This window comes from Enhydra lutris, unplaced genomic scaffold (genome assembly GCF_002288905.1).
Source record: "Enhydra lutris kenyoni isolate GAN:26980312 unplaced genomic scaffold, ASM228890v2 scaffoldscaffold45, whole genome shotgun sequence".
NCBI lineage: Eukaryota > Metazoa > Chordata > Mammalia > Carnivora > Mustelidae > Enhydra > Enhydra lutris.
The window spans coordinates 2,052,403-2,072,207 of record NW_019154129.1 but is presented as its reverse complement, the minus strand read 5'-3'; the positions used below and the strand labels follow the sequence as shown (position 1 = coordinate 2,072,207).

At 50.7% G+C, this 19,805-nt stretch overlaps 1 protein-coding gene across 1 annotated transcript in view; it reads left to right on the top strand.

Annotated features, from left to right (window-relative positions):
• The window catches only part of LOC111156268 (xylosyltransferase 1), a 297,991-nt gene that overhangs the window by 238,279 nt on the left and 39,907 nt on the right, over positions 1 to 19,805 (top strand). The window contains exon 8 of the mRNA XM_022517037.1: positions 19,223 to 19,303. Coding sequence (XP_022372745.1) covers positions 19,223 to 19,303 — 81 coding nt within the window. The remainder of the gene's footprint in view (positions 1 to 19,222; positions 19,304 to 19,805) is intronic.

Sequence of the window (19,805 nt, the reverse complement as noted above, 5' to 3'; positions counted from 1 at the left end):
GAGCGGGGCTCTACCAGTCCTGCTGGCTCCAGGCGAGGACCGAGGAACCAGCTGTCCTGCCCTTGCTTCCAATTCTTATTATAGTCCTCTTCCCTCCTGATCTCAGTCTTTAGACTCTTACCCAGACTGCTAGACTGTGGTGCCTGATGGAATTCTCACTCATTTAAGTGTCAGCCTCAAGCAGGCGTAATTCAGAACAAAGGGCTGCTGTCCCTCCAAATCCGCACACTTGTTCCATAGCAGGACCTAACCAATGCGGGCATTTCCTGCGCCGTTGCCCGCTCCCCCAAGGGCACGTGAGAGGCCCCGTGGTGTCAGCCTGACCTGTATTTGAATCCCGTCTCTGCCCTCTACAAGCTGGAGACAGGTGACTCCAGCCTTCCCGAGTCTCAGTTTTCTCCCCTGTAAGAGGGAGACGTCAATGTCCCATGTCAGGGAGCCACGTGAGGAACAGTAGCCGAGAGGGAAGGCAGGCCCTACCCTACGTCCAGCTCTGCGAGCTAAGCTGTCTGAGAAGCAGCCAGGTCAGAGTACAGTGGCTCAGGCCGGGCGCCTCTGCGGGGCCTCATGTTCGTCCCTTCCGCCCTCTGATGGTCAGGACCAGGATGCTCAGCCCTCCGGAGGGGCACAGAGGAGAGAGAGGGATGGCCCGGTGGGCCAGGGAGACCTTAGCTTACTGCATCTACTCAGCTGTGTGAATGGAAGAGGCATAACCGCAGACTGTGACTGTTCGTGATCTTGACCCCAAGGAGTCAGGTGCCGCTGAGGTTTGAGGCCGGAAACAGAAACAGTTGTGGAATGCAGGTGGGGGCGACCACCAGATGGGTACCCAGGCCCTGATAACCATGCCCGGCCATCTCTCTGGCACGGACGAATTGTACCAGCAGTTGATTCTCCCTTGGGGTGAACCTGGGAAGGAGGTGGGCAGATGAGGGTCTATACTGGGAAGCCAACCAGAACCACCCCCCGCACAGCGATTTCCTCGGAGGGTCATTGTAAACATGAGAGACTCTGCAACATGGGACCTAATCTACAGCTGGGCATTCGTTATAGGAGCTCAGGAAGTCATTCTCTTATTGTTATTGTTACAAAAGCTAGACATCCTGGGCACTTCTTCATTCTAGACCTTTTTTAGGTGGTCTGGCCTTTTTCGTGGTCACTTTCTTTATTCTGTCCACTATTTTCTATCCCTGTGCCCTTGTCCTGCTGTTGAGATGCAGGCCCAGAGAGGACATGCACACACGCCTTTGAGAAATGCGGTTGTGATGGGAGTCTCAAAAGGCTGTTGCCTTGAGCTGAGCCATGTTTTGGTGCCTCTGCTCTTGAGCAAGCCTGGCCCCCATCTCCATTCTCTTCTGCAAGGCTGGTTGAAAAGATCCTTAGTGTTTATCAGCCTCCTTGACCTCAGTGGACTGAGACACCCCTGTTCTTCTCCAGTCTGCTTACTCTCAAATCACTGCAGCTGCAGAATCTCCCTCAGGTTTAAATATGCTCCTTCGTAGTCCCACCCCCAAACCTCCTCACCACCTTCACCACTCCAGCCCTGTCCCTAGGCTCAACGAGTCTGCCTCTGGCCAACCTGATGGCCGCTGGGAGGCCCCCAGGCAGGGTCAGAAAGTGACTGGGGCATCTGGATGGGTACGCAGCCGGGGGGAGAGTGTCATGAGCAGAAGCCAGGGCCGAGAGCGCAGTCCCTGGGCTTGCCCCCTACCCTTTGCTCCTGTCCATCTGAAGTGAGACAGCCCCGTGCGCTCCAGATGGAACATGGGGAGCTCCGGTTCTTAACCTTGGTCAATTGCCTGTAACCCTATCTCATCAGAAAGTGGGGAATGAGGAAAGAGCGGGGGTCAGTTGGTGGTGCCAGCCAGTTTTTCCAGGGTGAGACCCCAAAGTGGAATCCCACAGGAGTGTTGTGTTCCCTTGTGGAGGAAGGACGGAAATGGTGCCCCCAAGAGCCGCTGCCTGTCTCCCATGTCCTTTGTTCCTCCATAGAAGGATCCTCCCCAGTGCAATTTAATTGTGTTCATCAGTCAACATTACTTGGCCAAGCCAGCCAGGGGCACAAACACTGCCACCCCTTTCTCAATGTAATTGTGCTCTTTGGGATGCCAGAATGTTGTTTAAGGCCAAGCAGTTTTTGATTACAGAGTCAATCTTTGTTTAAAAGTTGGCCGCCCTGGGGAAGTTTCTAACAAGTTACTTTAAACAATGCATTCTCTGGACACCTACAGCTAAATCGTCCCATTAATCCAAATCGCTTTGCCAGAATGTGGTGAGGCTGCATCCGAAGCCGGGCCTCATTCGCTGGGCACCACGGCTGCAGGTGGGAGAGGCGGGAGGCCTGTCATGTCGTGAACTGACCTCCAGGACACCCCTCTCTGCCAAGTGTGCCTGCCCCTGTGCACCCAGCGCCACGTGTGTGCAGGGTATGGGCTGAGCGCTTCGCAATCTCATTGAGACTCTTGGCCTCCAGGTGAGATGGTACCTTCAGCATCCCCCGTTAGAGAGAGAGGAGGGACAGGAGTGTGCCCAACGGTGCTCAGTTACTGCACAGTGGAGCTCAGGCTTAAACCCACCTGTGTCCTCAGCCACAAGCCAGGGCTTCCCGGGTCTGATCCACAGACCAAGGGTGGTGGGCAAGATGATTTAAAGTGGTACGCAGACATTTCTGACAATGTTAATATTTAGGAAGACCTAATACAGCCCTGATTTCTGAAGCTGAAATTTTCTTTAAAAAGACAGTTGATCTTGGGGCACTGGGTAATGCAGTCATTTGAGCGTCCCAGCTCTGAGTTTTTGTCTCAGGTCATGAGTTCATGGGTCATGAGATTGAGCCCCACGTCAGGCTCCCCGCTCTGCCTGAAGTCTCCGCCTGAAGATTCTTTCTGCCCCTCCCCCATCCTTGGTGCGCACACTTGAGTGTTCTCTCTCTCTCTCTCTCTCTAAAATAAATCTTTAAAAATATGTATATGTATGTATAGTAGATCTAGGGGCACGGTGTGGCTCAATCAGTTGAACGTCTGACTCTTGATCTCAGCTCAGGTCTTGATCTCACAGTTGGCGGGTCAAGCCCCATGTTGAGTTCTGTGCTGGGCATGGAGCCTACTTAATTTTAAAAAGAAAAGAAAAAATATATATACACAGAGTTGATCTAAATAAGGAAATATTAAAGCACATATACACGGGGCACGTGGCTCTTCAGTCATTCCACAAATATTTACTGAGTGCCTGGTGTATGTCGGGCAGTTTTCTGGGTTCTGGGATACAGCAGTAAATAAAGTACATGCCTTTGAGGCACCCCCATGCCGGTGAGGGGGAGAGACAGTAGATAAGCATGTGGCTAACGGATCAGGTGGAAATGCATCCCAGGGAAAACACAGTGTGTGGAAAGAGGGGGGTGGGCCGGGAAGGCACTTCCTAAGGAGGGCATCTCAAGCCGTTGCAAGGAAGGTGTATAAATGACCACAGAGAGAGAAACATAATGTCAATAAACATTTTTACAAAGAGCCATATAGTAAATATTTCAGTTTTGCAGGCTGAACGGTCTCTGTCCCGACGGCACAGTTCTCCTGCGAGAGCGACAAGTCAGTCGTAGACCACACGTAGACAAATAGGCATGACTCTGTTCCCACAAAACTTCACAGACCGAAGCAGGTGGCAGACTGTGGTACACGGACCCATGCTCTAGGCCGTTCTGCTGTATCTCCCACAATTCAGATAGTGACCTTGGCCCAGACACGCATTGCGACCTTTGCAAACACACCGTCCCATCCCCCACTCACCCACTGCCCATCTTCCCACACGTGGCTTTTCTGCGTGATCGCCTATGACTCTGCCAACTCAGGCACCGGCCTGCGGTCCACTCCATGCTTCAGACTTCATGAGCCCAGGCAGAGGGAGAGTGGTAGAGATTGCTAAGGGCTTCTGGGAACTTCCCCCAGACCCTGGCCTCAACTCCCACCCAGCCCTGGGTAGCTGAGCTTGACATCAAACAGCCGTCCTCTTTTCCCTTATTTTTCCTCCTGCATGGCTTAACCAGCCTTAAACTTGAGCTGGGAGGCAAGGTGTGAAACAGAGCTCACTTCTCAGCATCACCTGACCAGTTCGGCCGGGAGGGGACAGGCAGTTTGTTCACATGGGTTCTCTGTGACTATAGGCTTCTCCAGCCCCCCACGTAGGGTTTGTCAGCCAGAGAAGATGGTACTGTCTTACCATCCAGCCTTCTCGGTATGAACCTGTCAGAAATACCTTGTGCCTGTTAGCACTGTAATTTACCCTGCACCACTGTCCTCACTCGGAATCAGAAAGGTTAATGACACTGAATCCCAAGACTCACTGATTGCCATGTTTGGCCCACTTCCTGCTTCCCCAGAAAGCACAAGACTGGTTGCTCTTTCCTTGGCTGACCTGGTAAGTTCCTGATGAATGCCCCAATGCCAGCTAATTCTCCAAGATTTCCTGGAGTGACTAGGCACGTGTCCTTGGGGTGCCTTCCGTAAATCTGCCTGATCTTGTGGGTCCGGTTCCGTACCTCAAGGTGTTTCGACTCCCTTTCTGTAATGTGTCTCATGAGTCTGCCGTGGGCTGCACTGCTGATTGGGGAAGAGAGAAATGTGTAACCAAAATGATGACCACAAAATGGCTTCTCGTGAAATCCCAGCTTTAGGACCTCACGATTGATTGACTCATTACACATCTGTGGAAACATATAGTATGCCAGATGTCTGCAAGGACCTGGGCTTACAGCTACCAGTAGGGTAGTTAACCTCTCTGCCATCACAGATTTGACCATTAAATCATCACGTCTTTAAGACGGTGTTAGGAAAGAAGTTTACATGGATATATACAGCAAATCCCCATGCGTATAACCATTTCCCTTCTAGGGAATCAGAGAAAGCTTCCCTGGAGAAGTGTCTCTGAGCTGAGAGTGGAAAGGAGAGAAGGAATTAACTGGATGAACAACTGGGTACAAGTTTTTCAGAAGTGAGGGCTGTATGTGCAAAGGCCCTGAGGCATGAGGGAACATGGACTGTGAATCAAGTGAAGAGAGGCTTATGTGGACAAGATGTAGGAAGTGGATAAACACACAGAACAAGGCTGGAGAGTCTGGCAGGCCCAGATGCCTTGGGACCTCAAGGGCCCAAGTTCTGCTTAAAAGCAATAGATCATCTTGGGAAAATTCTATGTTGGAAAGTGCCCTGATGAGATTACATTAGCTCCTAGACAGTTTCTCAGCAGTGGGGGAAGAAAGGGAAGAAAAAAGAAGTGAAGAACTCTACCAGGCTGCTGGGGTGGGAGGTAGAATATGAGAGCTAATATTTTCTGTGAGCAGATATGTGCATTATAGCTCAGGTAATTACTTTTCCAGCAGGCTAGTCCCCCCTGTGGTTTCCTTGCTATTCTCTCTCGGGCCTCTGGCAGCACGGGGTCTCCATGCCCCTGGGGTTTCTGGGGAGATGCTGTAAGCTGGAGCTGGACCCAGAAACGCCCTTTCCATTCTCTGGTAGGGGTTTGGGGGCTCAGGCCATTGGGCAGGGTAGCAGAGGGATCAGAAGTGTGCGCTTGGGGACTCACCAGAGTCTGAATGCAGCCGTCGCACGTACTGGCCCCGAAACCCTAAGCAGGTGGCTTGTCCTTTGTGCGCCTCTCGCTTCTCATCTGGAACACAGACAGCGTCACGCTTACCTGCCTCAGCCTTTGCGGTGAGGATTTAGCTGTGTAATTTGATGGGCCTCGCCGGATGCAGAACAAGTGGTCAATAAATCAGGACAGTAGGCTGACCTACCCTGGCCAGTTGACCACGTTGCCAATTGCGCAGGTGTAGAAGCCTCTTTCGTTGAGGCTTATCTGTAGTCCCTGGCACAGCGCCTGGCACATAGGAAGAGCTCAGCAAGCCCTTTATGCCAGGAGGACTGAAGGAGCAAACAAGTGGTCAGTGGTCGTCCCCTGCAATGCACCCGGCCGCCATGCCCACAGTCATTTATTCCTGTGTGGCGGAAGCTCGCGGATGGCGTGTCCCTCATCCTCCACCTCTGCAAGTATTCAAAGCGTTTCTGAGCTTGTTCCTCGGTTGAAGACTAGTGGCAAGGTTTTGTCTTTACTTATTTCTCTCAGCTAGAGGCATTTTCAGATTTCCCCACCATGAAAATGGAAAACATTCCAAAGCATCGGAGAGTCAATTTCAAAAGAACAATGAGCCGTGGTGGGTTCTCACAAATCTTCAAACTGGCTCCGCCGCTTCTCCACTTAACTGGGGGTGCCAGCACGGACGGGGGGTGGGGGCCCATGTGGGAGTCCAGCAGGCCAAGGGGTGTTGACACATCACACTTGTGCGGCAGCCTGCTGGCTTCCCTATAGCCTGGAGAGGGTCCAAATCCCAAGCGATCCCCCGCCTTTTTTTTTTTTAAGATTTTATTTATTTCTTAGAAAAAGTGAGCACGAGGCAGGGAGGAGGGGCAGAGGGATAGGAAGAAGCAGGCTCCCTGCTAAGCAAGGAGCCCGATGTGGGACTCGATCCCAGGACCCCGGGTCAACACTTCAGCAGTTAACCGACTGAGCCACCCAGCACCACCCCCGCCCTGGCCTAGTGATCTCTTGATGTCCAATGGCCGGGAACTAAGCTGTCCCCATGTTCCATGAACAGGGCTGAGGGGTAGACCGTCCACCTTCCCTGGGTTTCCTTGGCTAAGCCTCTGGGCCGCAGCCCTGGGGCTTTGAGGCCCATGAATGTCCCTGCCTCTGTCTCAGCTGGCGCAGGTCATGTAACTTTTCAGTCCTTCCTCATCTGCAGAATGGGTGAGAACAGAAGTCCCTACTACTTGAGGTTGTTGGGAAGGCAGAATTCGAGGGGATATGAGGGGATTCGTATCTGGTTCCTGGAGCACGTGACACCTGTCCTCAGTAGTTAGCATCAGCGGCGCTGCTCCTGGATAATTGAGCCAAGCTTGGGGAGACTCAGTCAGTCCATTGTAAAATGGAGCTAATGCTCCCCTTTCTAGAGAAGTTGGGAGGGTAAATGTATAGTGTGTACGAAATGTTTACGATATACCAAGCACAGTCGGTATTGTAGCCGTGTTATGGGATCCCTTTTTCCGTGTGTAATATTGGGGCTCAGCCGATAGAAGTCACCATGAGTGACATTTTATGCATTCACAGTGTTAGCCAGCCAACCATTACTCCAGTCCCAGACATTTTAATATCCCCAAAGGAAACAGTCTGGCCCATAAGCAGTTGCTCCTAATTTCCATGCCCCACCCCCCGTCCCTAGGTCCTGGCAGTCACCCAGTGTCCATGGGTCTACCTATTCCAGATACGTCATATGAATGGAATCATGTAACATGTGGTCTTTTGTGCCTGGCTTGTCTCATTTTGCACGATGTTCGCAAGGCCCATCAGCGTGGTGACAGGTGTCCATATCGCGCTCTGTTGTATGGCAGAATAATATCCCGCTGTATGGATGTACCACGTTTGGTTTATCCGTTCATCGCTCAGTGGGCATTTGGATTATATCCTCCTTTTGCCTATTGTGAATAGTGCTGCTATGAATATTTATTCAGAAGTTTTTGTTTGAACACCTGTTTTCAATTTTTCTGGGTATTATGGTGACTTTTTAACATACGCGGTTCCGGTTCAACTGTCTAACAGAGAAAAGGAAGAAAGAATAAAAAGATAAAGTAGGAAAAAGGACTTCCAGCTTCTGAGGGTTTCCTTGTTTTTGGCTGACCTCAGCCCTTGGAGGGCCAGCAAGGGAACCAACCGTAGAGAGAGGTTGGGCTTGGCTTTGTTCTCAAGCTCTTGGGCCGTGTCAGCATCCCAAGGGCTTGGCTCCCCCCATCCCCCAGAAAACACCTGTTGAGTCTGTGCCATGGTGTGGCGTGCCTGGGGACCAGCCATCCTTGTCCTTCCTTCGGAGGGAATCAGTAACAAGAGCTCTGGGATAGTCAAGCACTTCCTGTATGTTAGGCTCTGGGCACAGCCTTCACACACATGATCTCATGGGTTCTGTGCCCCATTCAGACAAGGCCACTGAGGCTCAGGCACACAGGTCACCTGATGCAGAGCAGTGTCCCTGCATCTGGCTGTCACTCATCTGGGTGTGAGGCATGGGTGCCTGCCCGTGCGTCTGCCTTAGCAGGAAAGGGATTCTGTGTGCGTTTGTAAATTCCATTTCAGGAACCTGGCACAGCCTTTGGGATTCCATTCAACATCTGTCCGTCTAGGTATTAAGCAACTATTAGGTGCCAGATACTGTGCTAGCCAAGCCTTTCTGAGCTGGGGTTCCTTATCAGAACCTCAGAACACAGAAAATAATCAGAATGACTATTTCCTTGGTTCCTGCAAGGATGCTACAAAACTAGCACCATTCGTAATGCATAGGAGAGAAGCTAATCCAAGACATAGAGTGGATTCCTCGAGTCACCAGGGATCAGTTCTCACAGAGATTTGCTTCTCAGTCATCACTGTTCTCCAGGACCTAGAACAGTACCTGACATGTAGGAGGTCTAACATTAATATTTGCTGACTGACTGAATGAGGATATAGTGATGGGAACAAAGCAGATCTGCTCCTATCTGGAAAGCATCCTGTTTTAGAATTTGTAACATATTCGTCTTTTATAGTCCCAACCATGTAAATACTGAAGGACCAGTGCTGCAAAGTATTTTATCAGTGATCAATGGACCCGTAGCAACACCTGTGTGAGCGGGTGTTCAGAATAGTCCCAGATGCCATTAAATTCTTTTTTCTTTTTTTTAAGATTTTATTTATTTATTTGACACACAGAGATAGTGAGAGACAGAGCACAAGCAGGGGGGAGTGGCAGACAGGCAGGCAGAGGGAAAGGGAGAAGCAGGCTCCCTGCTGAGCAAGGAGCCCAATGTGGGGCTCGATCCCAGGACCCCGGGACCATGACCTGAGCTGAAGGCAGACGCTTAACTGACTGAGCCACCCAGGTGCCCCTTAAATTCTTCTTTCTTAAGAAACACTCCATCAGCGTCTATAGGAAGACAAGGGGAGAAGGAGCGAGGTATTACCTCTGAGCAGATACTTGAGGAATACCTATAAACGAATGACCTTTACCCAAAGAGCCGGCAGCCTGAGCCCATGTACAGTCAGATAAAACCAAATTACCCCCGTTGAAACAGGTCCATGCAACTCAAAGTGATACCAGTGGTTTAAAAAGCTGAATTCATGTCTAGCTTCAGAACTCAACACAATTTGGGGCACTTAAGAAATGCTCAAAAATGTAAAGAAGGAAAAGGGAGGAAGAGAGGGAGGAAGAAAAGAAGGCAGGGAGGGAGGGAAGGAGAAAGGAAACGTAATTCACAGCCCCAGCAGTAACACAGCACATAGCTACCCTGATTCCAACCGGCCCCTGTGCTCAGTGCTCAGCCTACATGCACCATTCTCTCTATCTTCAGGACAGCTCTACAGAACGTGTCCTGTCAGGATGGTGCCCATTCCTCAGAAGTGAAGAGTGATGCTCCACGAGAGGGTTCCTGCCCAAGGTCAGACAGCCTGATGAGAGCAGAGCTCAGCTAGTCCTTCTACAGAACATTGGTCCTATGCTATCCTCTGCCCTCCCCACCCCAGCAAAATAGGAATCTGAATTGGTCATCTCCTTTCATCACGTTTGAACTTTGATTGTTAAGCTACTAAGTTTTTTACGCCCGGTTGAAACTTCACCTGATGTGGAAAGTAGGGGACACTGTCTCCGCTCTGGTGAAGTCCCAGGTGAGCCACCCAGTGGAACCTGGGGCTGCCCCAGACACAGTTGGAGAACCAGTAATCTATACAATAAATTCTCTTCTAGAACATGTCACAAATTTTCTGGTTCTGAGGATTACTACCTCAGAGCCTGTGTCCTCTGTTTGAATAGCCTGATGTTTTGTATAATTTCTTATCAAACCTCTGAAATAAACAAACAGGCTTAGAATCTGCAGGGAAAATATATACTAAATGCAGCATGTCCTCATTTTCTAGTCTCTTGAGCCAAGAATCTGTGTCCCCTTGAGGTTTGCAGAGGCAGCTATGGCGTGGCTCCACGTTTGTTTTTCCACAGAGGAGTGTGTGGCTTCCCTTCTGTGTTACAGTGCATTTTGACCTTGTTCCAGCACAGACAGGCTAGTGAACCTGGCAGGCTGCCAAGGCAATCAGCGATAGTCAGCTGTCCTTCGAGCTCAGTGCTGTCCTCAGGCCGTCAGAACCAACCTGACCCTGAAGTTCTAGGGGACAGAGATCTTTATAACATCCTACCCCCTGCAGAATATAGAACCTAGTCCTGGAGAAGTAAAAATGATTAGACCGGCACTAGGAACAAAAGCTAACATTGTAGCATTCTGTGGGAGCTCTGTGTGTTCTGTTGCTTTCCTCTGCCCACCATTCCTCCCACTCCTAGTACCAGCATCCCTGTGAGCCTGGAGTTTTCAGTTGCAGGCAATGCTGAATGTCCTCTCACTTCACTTAATCCTCACAGCAACCTGATGAAGTAGGCATTATCGTCCTCAGCTTTAAAGATGAGGAAAATGAGCTGCAGATGGCAGAAATCACCTGTGGGAGGCCACACAGCTAGTAAATGGTAGAACCAGGACTTGAACTCACAACTCTCTGGTCTCAGGTCTCATTATTTTAACCACTCCACATACCCATATGTTTATTGTTGGTGCATTAGGGACACCCATCTGGTGAGACTGGAATAGATACATTGTTACTGGAGGCCAGAGCCTTCCTTTGCACAAACTCAGGGGAATGTGGAATGGTGAAAATAAAAATCTCTTCTCAGCCTTACACACAGAGGGAAAGTTGAGCTGAGAGTACTGCTAGGCACGTAGACATGTAGGATGAAAGGATGGAGGTGTGGCAGGTGGTGGGCATGCCTTTCCTCTGGCATTTCTAAGCAGAGGGTATGGGAACTTCCTGCTGAGTGCTTCTCGCAACACTCAGGCAACTCAGATACCATTTTTATCCCCATTTTGCAGATTAGAAAACAAAGGTTCGGCCCCCTCTGGGAAATTGCTTAACATCAAATAGAAACAAAGTCGCAAAGAGCACGGGGAAATCTCTGAATGCAGCGCTCATTGTAGCAAAATGTGACTTTCTTGCTTAAATCACCTCTACTTTTAAGATTCAGTCTTTCTCTGTCATCCAAAGCAGGCCTCCTCTTGTTCTGCTCCCCACCCCCACCCCCCATCCCCGCCCAAACCACATCCAATAGCTGGCTGTAATCAGTCATTGTAAGGGGATGCGGAATTTGGTTAACCAAATGTTCTGCTCATTTGAGATGTCTCGTGGCATCTGAGGACAACCAGATTTCAGAAAATTAAAATACAATCAGATAGACTCCACACGCGTGCGCTCACACACACGAGGCTGAATGGCAAGGCAGCTCTCCATTCACGATGGCGCAGCTGTCCCAGGATCAGGCATGGCCTCCTGCTGATTCTTGTCAGTTACCTTTCCATTACAGCTGTCTGCAGGAAGGGCTGACACCTTAAGAGTTCCCACTGATGGAACGTCAGATAAACTGCCTCTTAGAATGGCTTATGTATGTTTAAAATGAAAAATGTGTGTCTTACAAGTGCTCTGTGAAAGTGGTGAGGCTTTGAGAAATGGTTTGCCAGTTCCCGCAAATGCCATGAGCGTGTTTTAATTCTGCATCGTTTCCACCAGTAACAAAAGGATAAATCCAATCAAAAGTGTTTGAGTTTTATTAGCCAGGTGGTTCCCCACTTTGCCTGCCTGCCTGCCTTTGTGGAGGGGAAGAGCTGCTCCCCAGTATCTCCGGGAGGCTCTGTGCTCTATCTCACCTGGGACGTTACCCCATATCACAAAAATCTCCCTGTCACCTTCCCCGTTGTCTTGTGTGCTTCTAGAGGACAGGGACCATAACCGCCTTGTCCACTGCTGATCCAGGTATCTGGCACCTGACCTATCAGAGAGGTAAGAAGCCATGTTCCCAGGAAAGCAAAGTTTTATTAGAGTTTTCCAAGTCACAGTTATGAGGAAGCACAGGACGTTTAGAAAACTTCACATAACCCCAAAGATTGAGTGAGCAGGCCAGCTCGAGAACCACTTTGTACACATTGTCTTGCAGGTGATGGGGAGCTACTAAAGGATATTACTAAATAGAGAAGAGATATGATCAGACTTAACATTCTAGAAAAATCCTATGACTGCTTTCCAGAAGATAGCTTAGAATGCAGTCTGAAAACTGGAGTGACATTTTGTCCAGTTCGCTTCTCCCTGGGTGCCCAGCTGTGGCTGTAATTTTGTCCATCGGGTCCAGGAAGAGCTACAGTATCTAGCTTTTTCCATACGTTTTCTCCTGTATCTTAACAAAACTGGGTCTCGCTGCAAAGCTTTGGCTGTATTCAAATCAGGGACTCTCCTTCTCTTGTCTCCAAAGCTTTTTTTTTGCTCTTGACTCTTCTTTAGAGAGTTCTGAACTTGATCTTTCTTCTTCCTGTTCTGGAATTCTGGCCTTTCTGAGAGATGCACTAGCAGACAAGAAGACTCCATAAGGTCCAAGCATAACCTTCTTGGAAGGTGGCCAACAGAGCGATGGCAGGGTCCCCTCTCCACCTCCCCCCACACACCCAAAAAGAAATAAGCCATGTTGAAAAATGGGTCCGAATCCATTTGTGAGCTGGCATGGGGTGAGAGGAAATCCAGTGGCTAGGGCTCAGATTTTAGACAAGCAGAGCAGAAAGGCCCCAGACGCAGGACAGGAGGCTTTGTCTACATGCAGCTCGTGTTCACAGACAGTTCCCTGGAAAGGAAGTAGGAGGCCTCAGAAAGTGCCTGTCATTTCCGTTTCCAGTGCTTGTTTTGTGGCTCTCGTTCTAGGGAAATGGAGTGGACTCGTACAGCTGATCCGCCCCGAGAAGAACAGGTTTGCAGAGCCCTAGCTCTGGACCTGGGGTGCCTGGGTCTGAGTCAGCACTCCATTTCCCCTGCAAGACATTGGCCAAGTCCTTGAATCTCTTTGTGTCTCACTTTATTCATGTATCAGCTAGTTCCTGTTTGATGGGGTAATTGATGAAATGGGGAGGGGCACTTAACCCTTTGTAGGCAGCACAGGCAAGATTCCTCTGTTGTTACTGTTTTCTCCTGCTTCATGGGCTTCATGGCCCCACATCGCCCCTCGTCCGAAGATACAGGCAAGGGCATATCTGGTGGAGGAAAGGACGTGGGCAAAGGCATGGAGAGACAAGGGAATGATGGAGCCCCTCCCGGAAGGCAGACACTGCGCTGGGCGCCGCACCCACGAGCCCTACATGCCCGTGCTGTGCTCGGGTATTTGTTAGGAATGCCAGTCAGTATTTGCCAAACATCTACCATGTATCAGGTCCTGGAGGAACGAACAGAATTAGACCCCATGCCTGCTCATCTCACAACTATTGCCAGGCCCTGAAAAGCATTGTCCAAGGTGACCATGTTGACAATCCCTGTGCTGTTAACGGACAGATGGACACCAGCTGCAGCAGCCGCCCCAGGCACTGGATAGTTTTGGGCACCCCCCCCCACACACACACACCCCACTTGCTGCTTGACAGAGGCTCATTTGCGTCCCACTGGTTGCTGCTATGACAGGGAGGCCGGAAGGACCCTGCCAGGCCTGGCCAGCCTGCCCGAGAAGCGCACCAGCCTTCCCAGGACAGTGGCCCCATCCATCGTTTTGCAGTCTCCTTCTCCCTCCCCACACTGCTGGGAGCCCCACCCTGGGCCCTGGGGGTAGCCTCAGTCTGTGCAGTGTGTCTTTCTAAGAGCAAAGAGGACCAAAAAGCGCCCTTTGCATAAACACTTCCACATGTGGGAATTTAATCCTACGAAAATCTATCCTACCCAGATACGGAAAGATAAATGTGGAAGGATGCTGGCCTCATAGGCACAGTATCTGTAAGGGGCGGGGGAGCAAATACCCTAGATGTCCATCACCAGGGGCTCTGTCCATTCCGTGGGATTCCGTGTCACCATTAGAAGGATGAAGTCTCCTTGTATGTGCTGATTAGACAGCACAAGCCATGGACGTGTACGTTCCCATTTACGTAATAAAAATGAACGTGGGTACTAGAGCATCTGCTTCATAGGATTGTCACAAGGACTGAGTGGGCTAACAGGTGCAGAGTGCTGAGGACAGGGCCCTGTCGTCGGCCCGCACTGCCAGATGCTATTGTCCTGTTGTTCTTGCTCTTATCTGTCTTGCTGCAGACGAAGCTGGGGACCATGAACTTCAGAAGCACAGGAAAGGGTTACATTGCCCCCAACCCCACCATCATGGCTTTCTGTACGCTTGGGCTCCTCATGAAAGGACAGAGTATGGGGCGCCTGGGTGGCTCCCTTGATTAAGTGTCTGCCTTCGTCTCTGGTCATGATCCTGGGGTCCTGAGATCAAGCCCCACATCAGGCTCCTTGCTCAGGAGAGGGTCTGCTGCTCTCTGTCCCACTCCCCTTCTTTGTGCTCTTTCTATCAAATGAAAAAAAATTTTGTTTTAATCTCTTATTAAAAAAAAAAGGCGGGGGAGGGGCTCCAAATCTGACATCACTCCTGTGATCCCACAGCTCTTGACAGACCCAGGTGCCGCCTTCTCATTTTGGTTTGCCTGGGACCATCTGATTTTAAAACTAAAACATCTGTGTCCCGGACACCCAGCCAGGATGGTTGGCCACTCTCCGTATCCCCCTGGTGGCCCAGGTGCTTTAGAAGGTACAAAGACACGCAGTCATTATGGCTGCTCATGTGTCACAGGAAAAAGACCTATAAATGGTAAATCAGAATGACTCAGCCTCAAAAAGGGAAATTCTGACGCTTGGTATGACATGCATTTTCGTACCATTGACAGACACCCTAGGGTCCCACTTGCACGAGGTTCCTGGAGTTTGACTCCTCTGTGAACTTGTTCACAGAGACGGGACGTAGAATGCTGGTTCCTGGGGGCTGGGGCTGGGAGCCATGGGGACATGGGGAGCTCCTGCTTCCAGATGTCAGACATTCAGTTTCACGAGATGAAAAGCGTTCCGCAGATAGATGGTGGTGATGCTCGCAGAACAGTACGAATGTACTTCAGACGCCTGAGCTGTGCGCTCAAAAATGGTTAAGACTGCAGATTTGATGTTCTGTGTATTTTACCACAATTTAAGATTGGAGAAAGGTACATCAGGTACTACAAATATTGTTGCACAGGGCAGAGCTAAAGTACTGTTTAAATTGAACGTACCTATGAAACAACTGTGCAGATGAGACGCTAGGGGGAAGAAGCTGGGGAAGTCGGTATGCCCTGTGCTCAGACGGACGGTGCCTTCACCCTCCCACCCCTCCCGGCCCAGCGCCGTAGTCCTCCCTCTGCTGCCGCTCGCACACTTGTTTACCCCTCCCGTGGCCTACCCAGTGCATCCACAAGGGCTCGATCCAGGGCCCTGTGGGTTCTGCACAGACTCCGAGCCGTTAAGCCCTTTCTCCTGACATTCACAAAGATCCTTATGCTTCACTTTTGCCTTAGCAGTGGTCATGAGCACCTCTGCCAGATTCTTCCCAGTATCAGACGGAGGGGTTCTGGACTCTTGCCTGGCAGGCAGGAGGGACATAGAGCAGTTCAGCTGGTGCTGTGCGTGCTTTCTCCAGGTGGAGGCTGGGCTCGCCCCATCCCCTCCTCGGGCTGCCCCCACGTGGCCAGCAGACCAGCACGGCTGCGACTGGGCTCCTGGGCACTAGAAGGACCTGAGAGCTGAACCATGCCACCCTCGTCCTGTGTGTCCTCATGCCCAGGGCCATGATACATCTTAGACACACACATTGTTGAGGTGGTCCTCTGCGAGCCACCCTAATGCTGACACCAGCTGGGAGACCATGGACGAGTCCCTTCTCTGGGGCATTTCCCCAGCCACACTCGGCAGGGACATCCCCTGGGTCTTACACCCAGAAAGTTTTCCAAGTTCAAATCTGGTTGGGTCATTATACTCCTGTCTCCTGCTCGAAATGTCTTCAGCTTCTGATATTCAGGATGGTAATAATACCATGAACTAACAGCTAACATTTATCAAGGGCTTACTGTATGCCCGGTGCTACTGCCCAGGTCTTTGGTGCGTTACTTTATTGTATAATCCCAACACCTGAGACTTACTAAGATGAAAGTAACTGGCTACAAGTCTGGGCTTTCAGGAACAGGCCTTGGGGAGAAGATGAAGAAAGAAAGAGGAAGAGAATTAACCACCATATTCACACCTCACTAAAAGCAGCGCTTCTTAAACTTTGAAGGGTACACGCACCCCCGGGAATCTCGTTAGAAAGCCGATTTTAACTCCATAGGTCTTGGGCGGAGCCAGAGGTGCTGCGTTTCTCATAGCAGTGGGCTGCTGCTGCTCGCCCCCAGATCAGGCTCTGATTGGGGAGGCCTCGGAGCACCTCCTTCATTCACTCTTTCTCTCACGCATTCATTCACTCCCTCACTCCGTTCCGGAAGCAGTCTAGTAGCAAAGGGCGTGATGGGCTTTGACATTTGGAACCAGCTTGTGATTCTGGTTCTGCACTTGGCTAAGCAGTGGCTTCTCTGAGCCTCAGTCACCCATCTGCAAAATGGGAATGAAACTCCCATCTCAGAGAGTCTCGGTGAATAGTGAGATGCGATAAAATGTGGCAAAGTTGGCCCCAGGGTCTCAGGCACGGTGGGCATTTCGTAAATGGTCATGGTTCGAGAGCTGTTTTTACTGGTTCTTTTGTTGTTTGATTCCAACAGAGATTTTGACTGGGTTCCAATAGGTTTATTTATATGACAGCAACTTCTTCATTGAAATAAATCTCTTCCTTATCAAAATACATCATTTATTTTAACATTTACTTATTTACGTACTTCCGTGAAGACATCCCAGTGGCTCTGAAGGCTGCCAGTGATGGGCCCAGAGTCACCATCCTGAATCCGAGGAACGGGCGTGGACGGGGAAACGTGTCTTCTAATGATTTCCACAAAAGGTGGAGATGACGAGCCGTGGGAGTCACTCGGCAAATGACTCCACCAGAAAGGAGGAGTGAGAAATGGATTGGGGGGGGGGCGCTGGTATTGGGTAAAATGTCAGCAGATCACAAACCGTTAATTATCCAAGGAGAACTAAGTATTATGTAGGCTCTTACAGACAGGCCTCTGAAAGCAACAATAAGAAAACGTGGGCCCCGGCCGAATCGCACGTCCCCTTGAAGAAGGGCTGGGGAGACGAATTTTAGCATGCCAATCAGGCGTTCTACGCTGAGGGAGAGGGAGAGGGAGGGGGCTGGGGGCCCCCAGGGAGGGGGGCGAGAGGGGGACTCAGGGATCCCCTCGCCCCGCCAGTCCGTCCAAACCAGGCACACAGTGCCTTGCTTTGAAAGGCAGCCTTCTCCCCAGGTCGGGGCCTGGAATCTGCAGCCCCCTCCCTGGGCGCACCCCCCCCCCACCAAGATGTCATCTTTTGAGACGATTTCATGTGGAAGCATCGCTAAGTAAATTCGCTAAATGCCTATTCATCCCCGTCAGATGGGGGCTCGGTGAAGCAGTAAATGTGAAAATGGCCCCAGCTCAGGGCCTTGAAAGGAGCTTTCTGGGGTTGCCAAATGGAGCTGCGGCCGCTGACCCTGGGAGGCCTGAGGCTTTGCGCACAGGGCCCGGGAGCCACCGCCTGGCCCCTCCAATCCTCCCCCTGAGGCCGCTGAGAGGCCCTATTTATTATTCCTGCTGCCAGGGACCCATTCAGAGGTTAACTTGTCCCCGTATTCATCAGGACGACAATAATGAACTGTCGCGGAGTGGCGAGGGGTTTGGTAAATAGGAACCGCTAAGACCTGGCAAGGGAGCGGGCCTCTTTACGGTTTGGAAAAAGACATCGTTTTCTTTCTTTCTTTCTTTCTTCTTCTTCTTTTTTTTTTTTTTTTTTTTTTTTGTATGGACTGAGCTCATTTCCACCTCTCCCAGCAAATTCCAGAGGGGCTCTGCCCACAGCTGCCCATAACTTGGTAGGAGGCTCGTGGGCTTTCCCTGACAGCATGCGGGCACGGTTGTCCACACAGGAGACCCATCATTTTGCAGACACGTGGGGTTAGCCTTTTGTCTGCGTCCCTGGGATTCACCCCTCTGCGACCCCGTGGGGCTTGGCTTGCTGCGTGTGTGCCAGGTACACACTGGGGTGTACCGGGGTTTCCCAGACACTGCTGGAACGGCTGGCTGTGAGTCGGGGTTCATCTCACTGGCAGGATGGGACATCGGCAGTGCTCGTTATCACTGCAGCGTCTCTTAACTGCTCGGTGCCCCCTCTGCTGGAATTAGGAGTTGGTCAACATGAGTCATCCAATCACAGAACGGGCTGGCGGTGGCGCTAGGAGTTGCAGGGAAATGAAGGCAGTGTGCCGGGTGGGGGCCGCTCAGACCCGATGGCGGGAGGCGGAAGGCGCTGAGCCCTTGGGTTTATTGCACACCTACTATATGCCCAGTTGTCTGTACGCTGTATGTGCAGAGAGCCCGCTATCTGCTGGGCGGTCAGGGGAGTTCAGAGAAGGAGGTTTAATTACTCACCCTTGGACACACAGCTGGGTCAGGAGTGGAGCTGGGATCTGTCTCCAGACCTTTCTGCTTCGAGAGCCCAGGCATTGCTCTCCGAGGCACCCACCTGCCTCCCAGCGGTCTGGTGGCCCTCTGTTCTGTTCCCAAGGACGTCCTTCCTTTCCATCACCTCCACCCTGTCTCCCACTATGAAACAGTGGTTAACCCTTTCCTTCTTAAGTAAAAATCGCTGAGCAGAGAGCCCTGATGGTAAAGGAGCTGTCACTTCAGCACCGTTTACCTGTTTGGGTTTATTCAGCAGAAGAGATGACTGCATTTCTGGCAGATGGAGACCCGTGTGACTGCCTTTTAAAATACTGTCACAGCTGTATGCACAAGCTGATTAGCTGTGACTACACTGCCTGTGCCGAGATTGATGGCGATAAATTTGGGATAACAATGCTGGGAACGACATCATCTGTTTGGATCACACTTCGTATTTTTCAAAGCTCTCTCAGTCGGTAGCCCAGTGGGTATCAAGGACTTGGTATCATTCATCCAACAACCCTACTGTAGCTCCTACTGTGTGCCGGGGAGGAGCAAATCCCACTAGGTTCTGCCGTCATGGAGCTTACATCATAATATAAGCCAATTTAAACGTAGTCCACGGTCTCTGGAGGACTCTAGAGGACTCTGACCTTCCTCTTGGTTTGTTTCCACAGGACAAATGACCAGCTGGTGGCATTTCTCTCCCGGTACCGAGATATGAATTTCCTGAAGTCACACGGCCGGGACAACGCAAGGTAGTACATCTTACTCCCCAAAACAACCTTGTGCAAAATGGAAATGAAAATCTGTGTGATCGTTTGGGACTTCCTTCCTGGTTTGGTACAGCCGGAGGAAAGTAGATAGTGGGAGAAAGGCATGACTCAGCCCCTTTCACATAGGATCTGAGATGGTCTCCCGCATTAGCCAAGGACAGGGATAATAGTGCATCTCCTCGCATGATAGGCCTTTACACCTATCTCAGATAGATAGATAGAAAAGATAACTTTTCTGAGTCCGTTATCTCATTACGGCCATCCTTTGAGGTAAATAGGGCAGCCATCATTACTCTCTACTATATTGGTGGGAAGACCAAGGCCCAGAGTTTAAGTGATGGCCTCAGTTCATTGGGTCAAAGATGCGCGGCCATCACTGGTCATCTAGTCATTCAGCAAATACCTGCCCCGTGCCACCACGTGTCAGGCAGCCTTCTAGAGGTGAACAAGACCAAAAGCCTCCTTCTCGTAGAATTTACTTCAT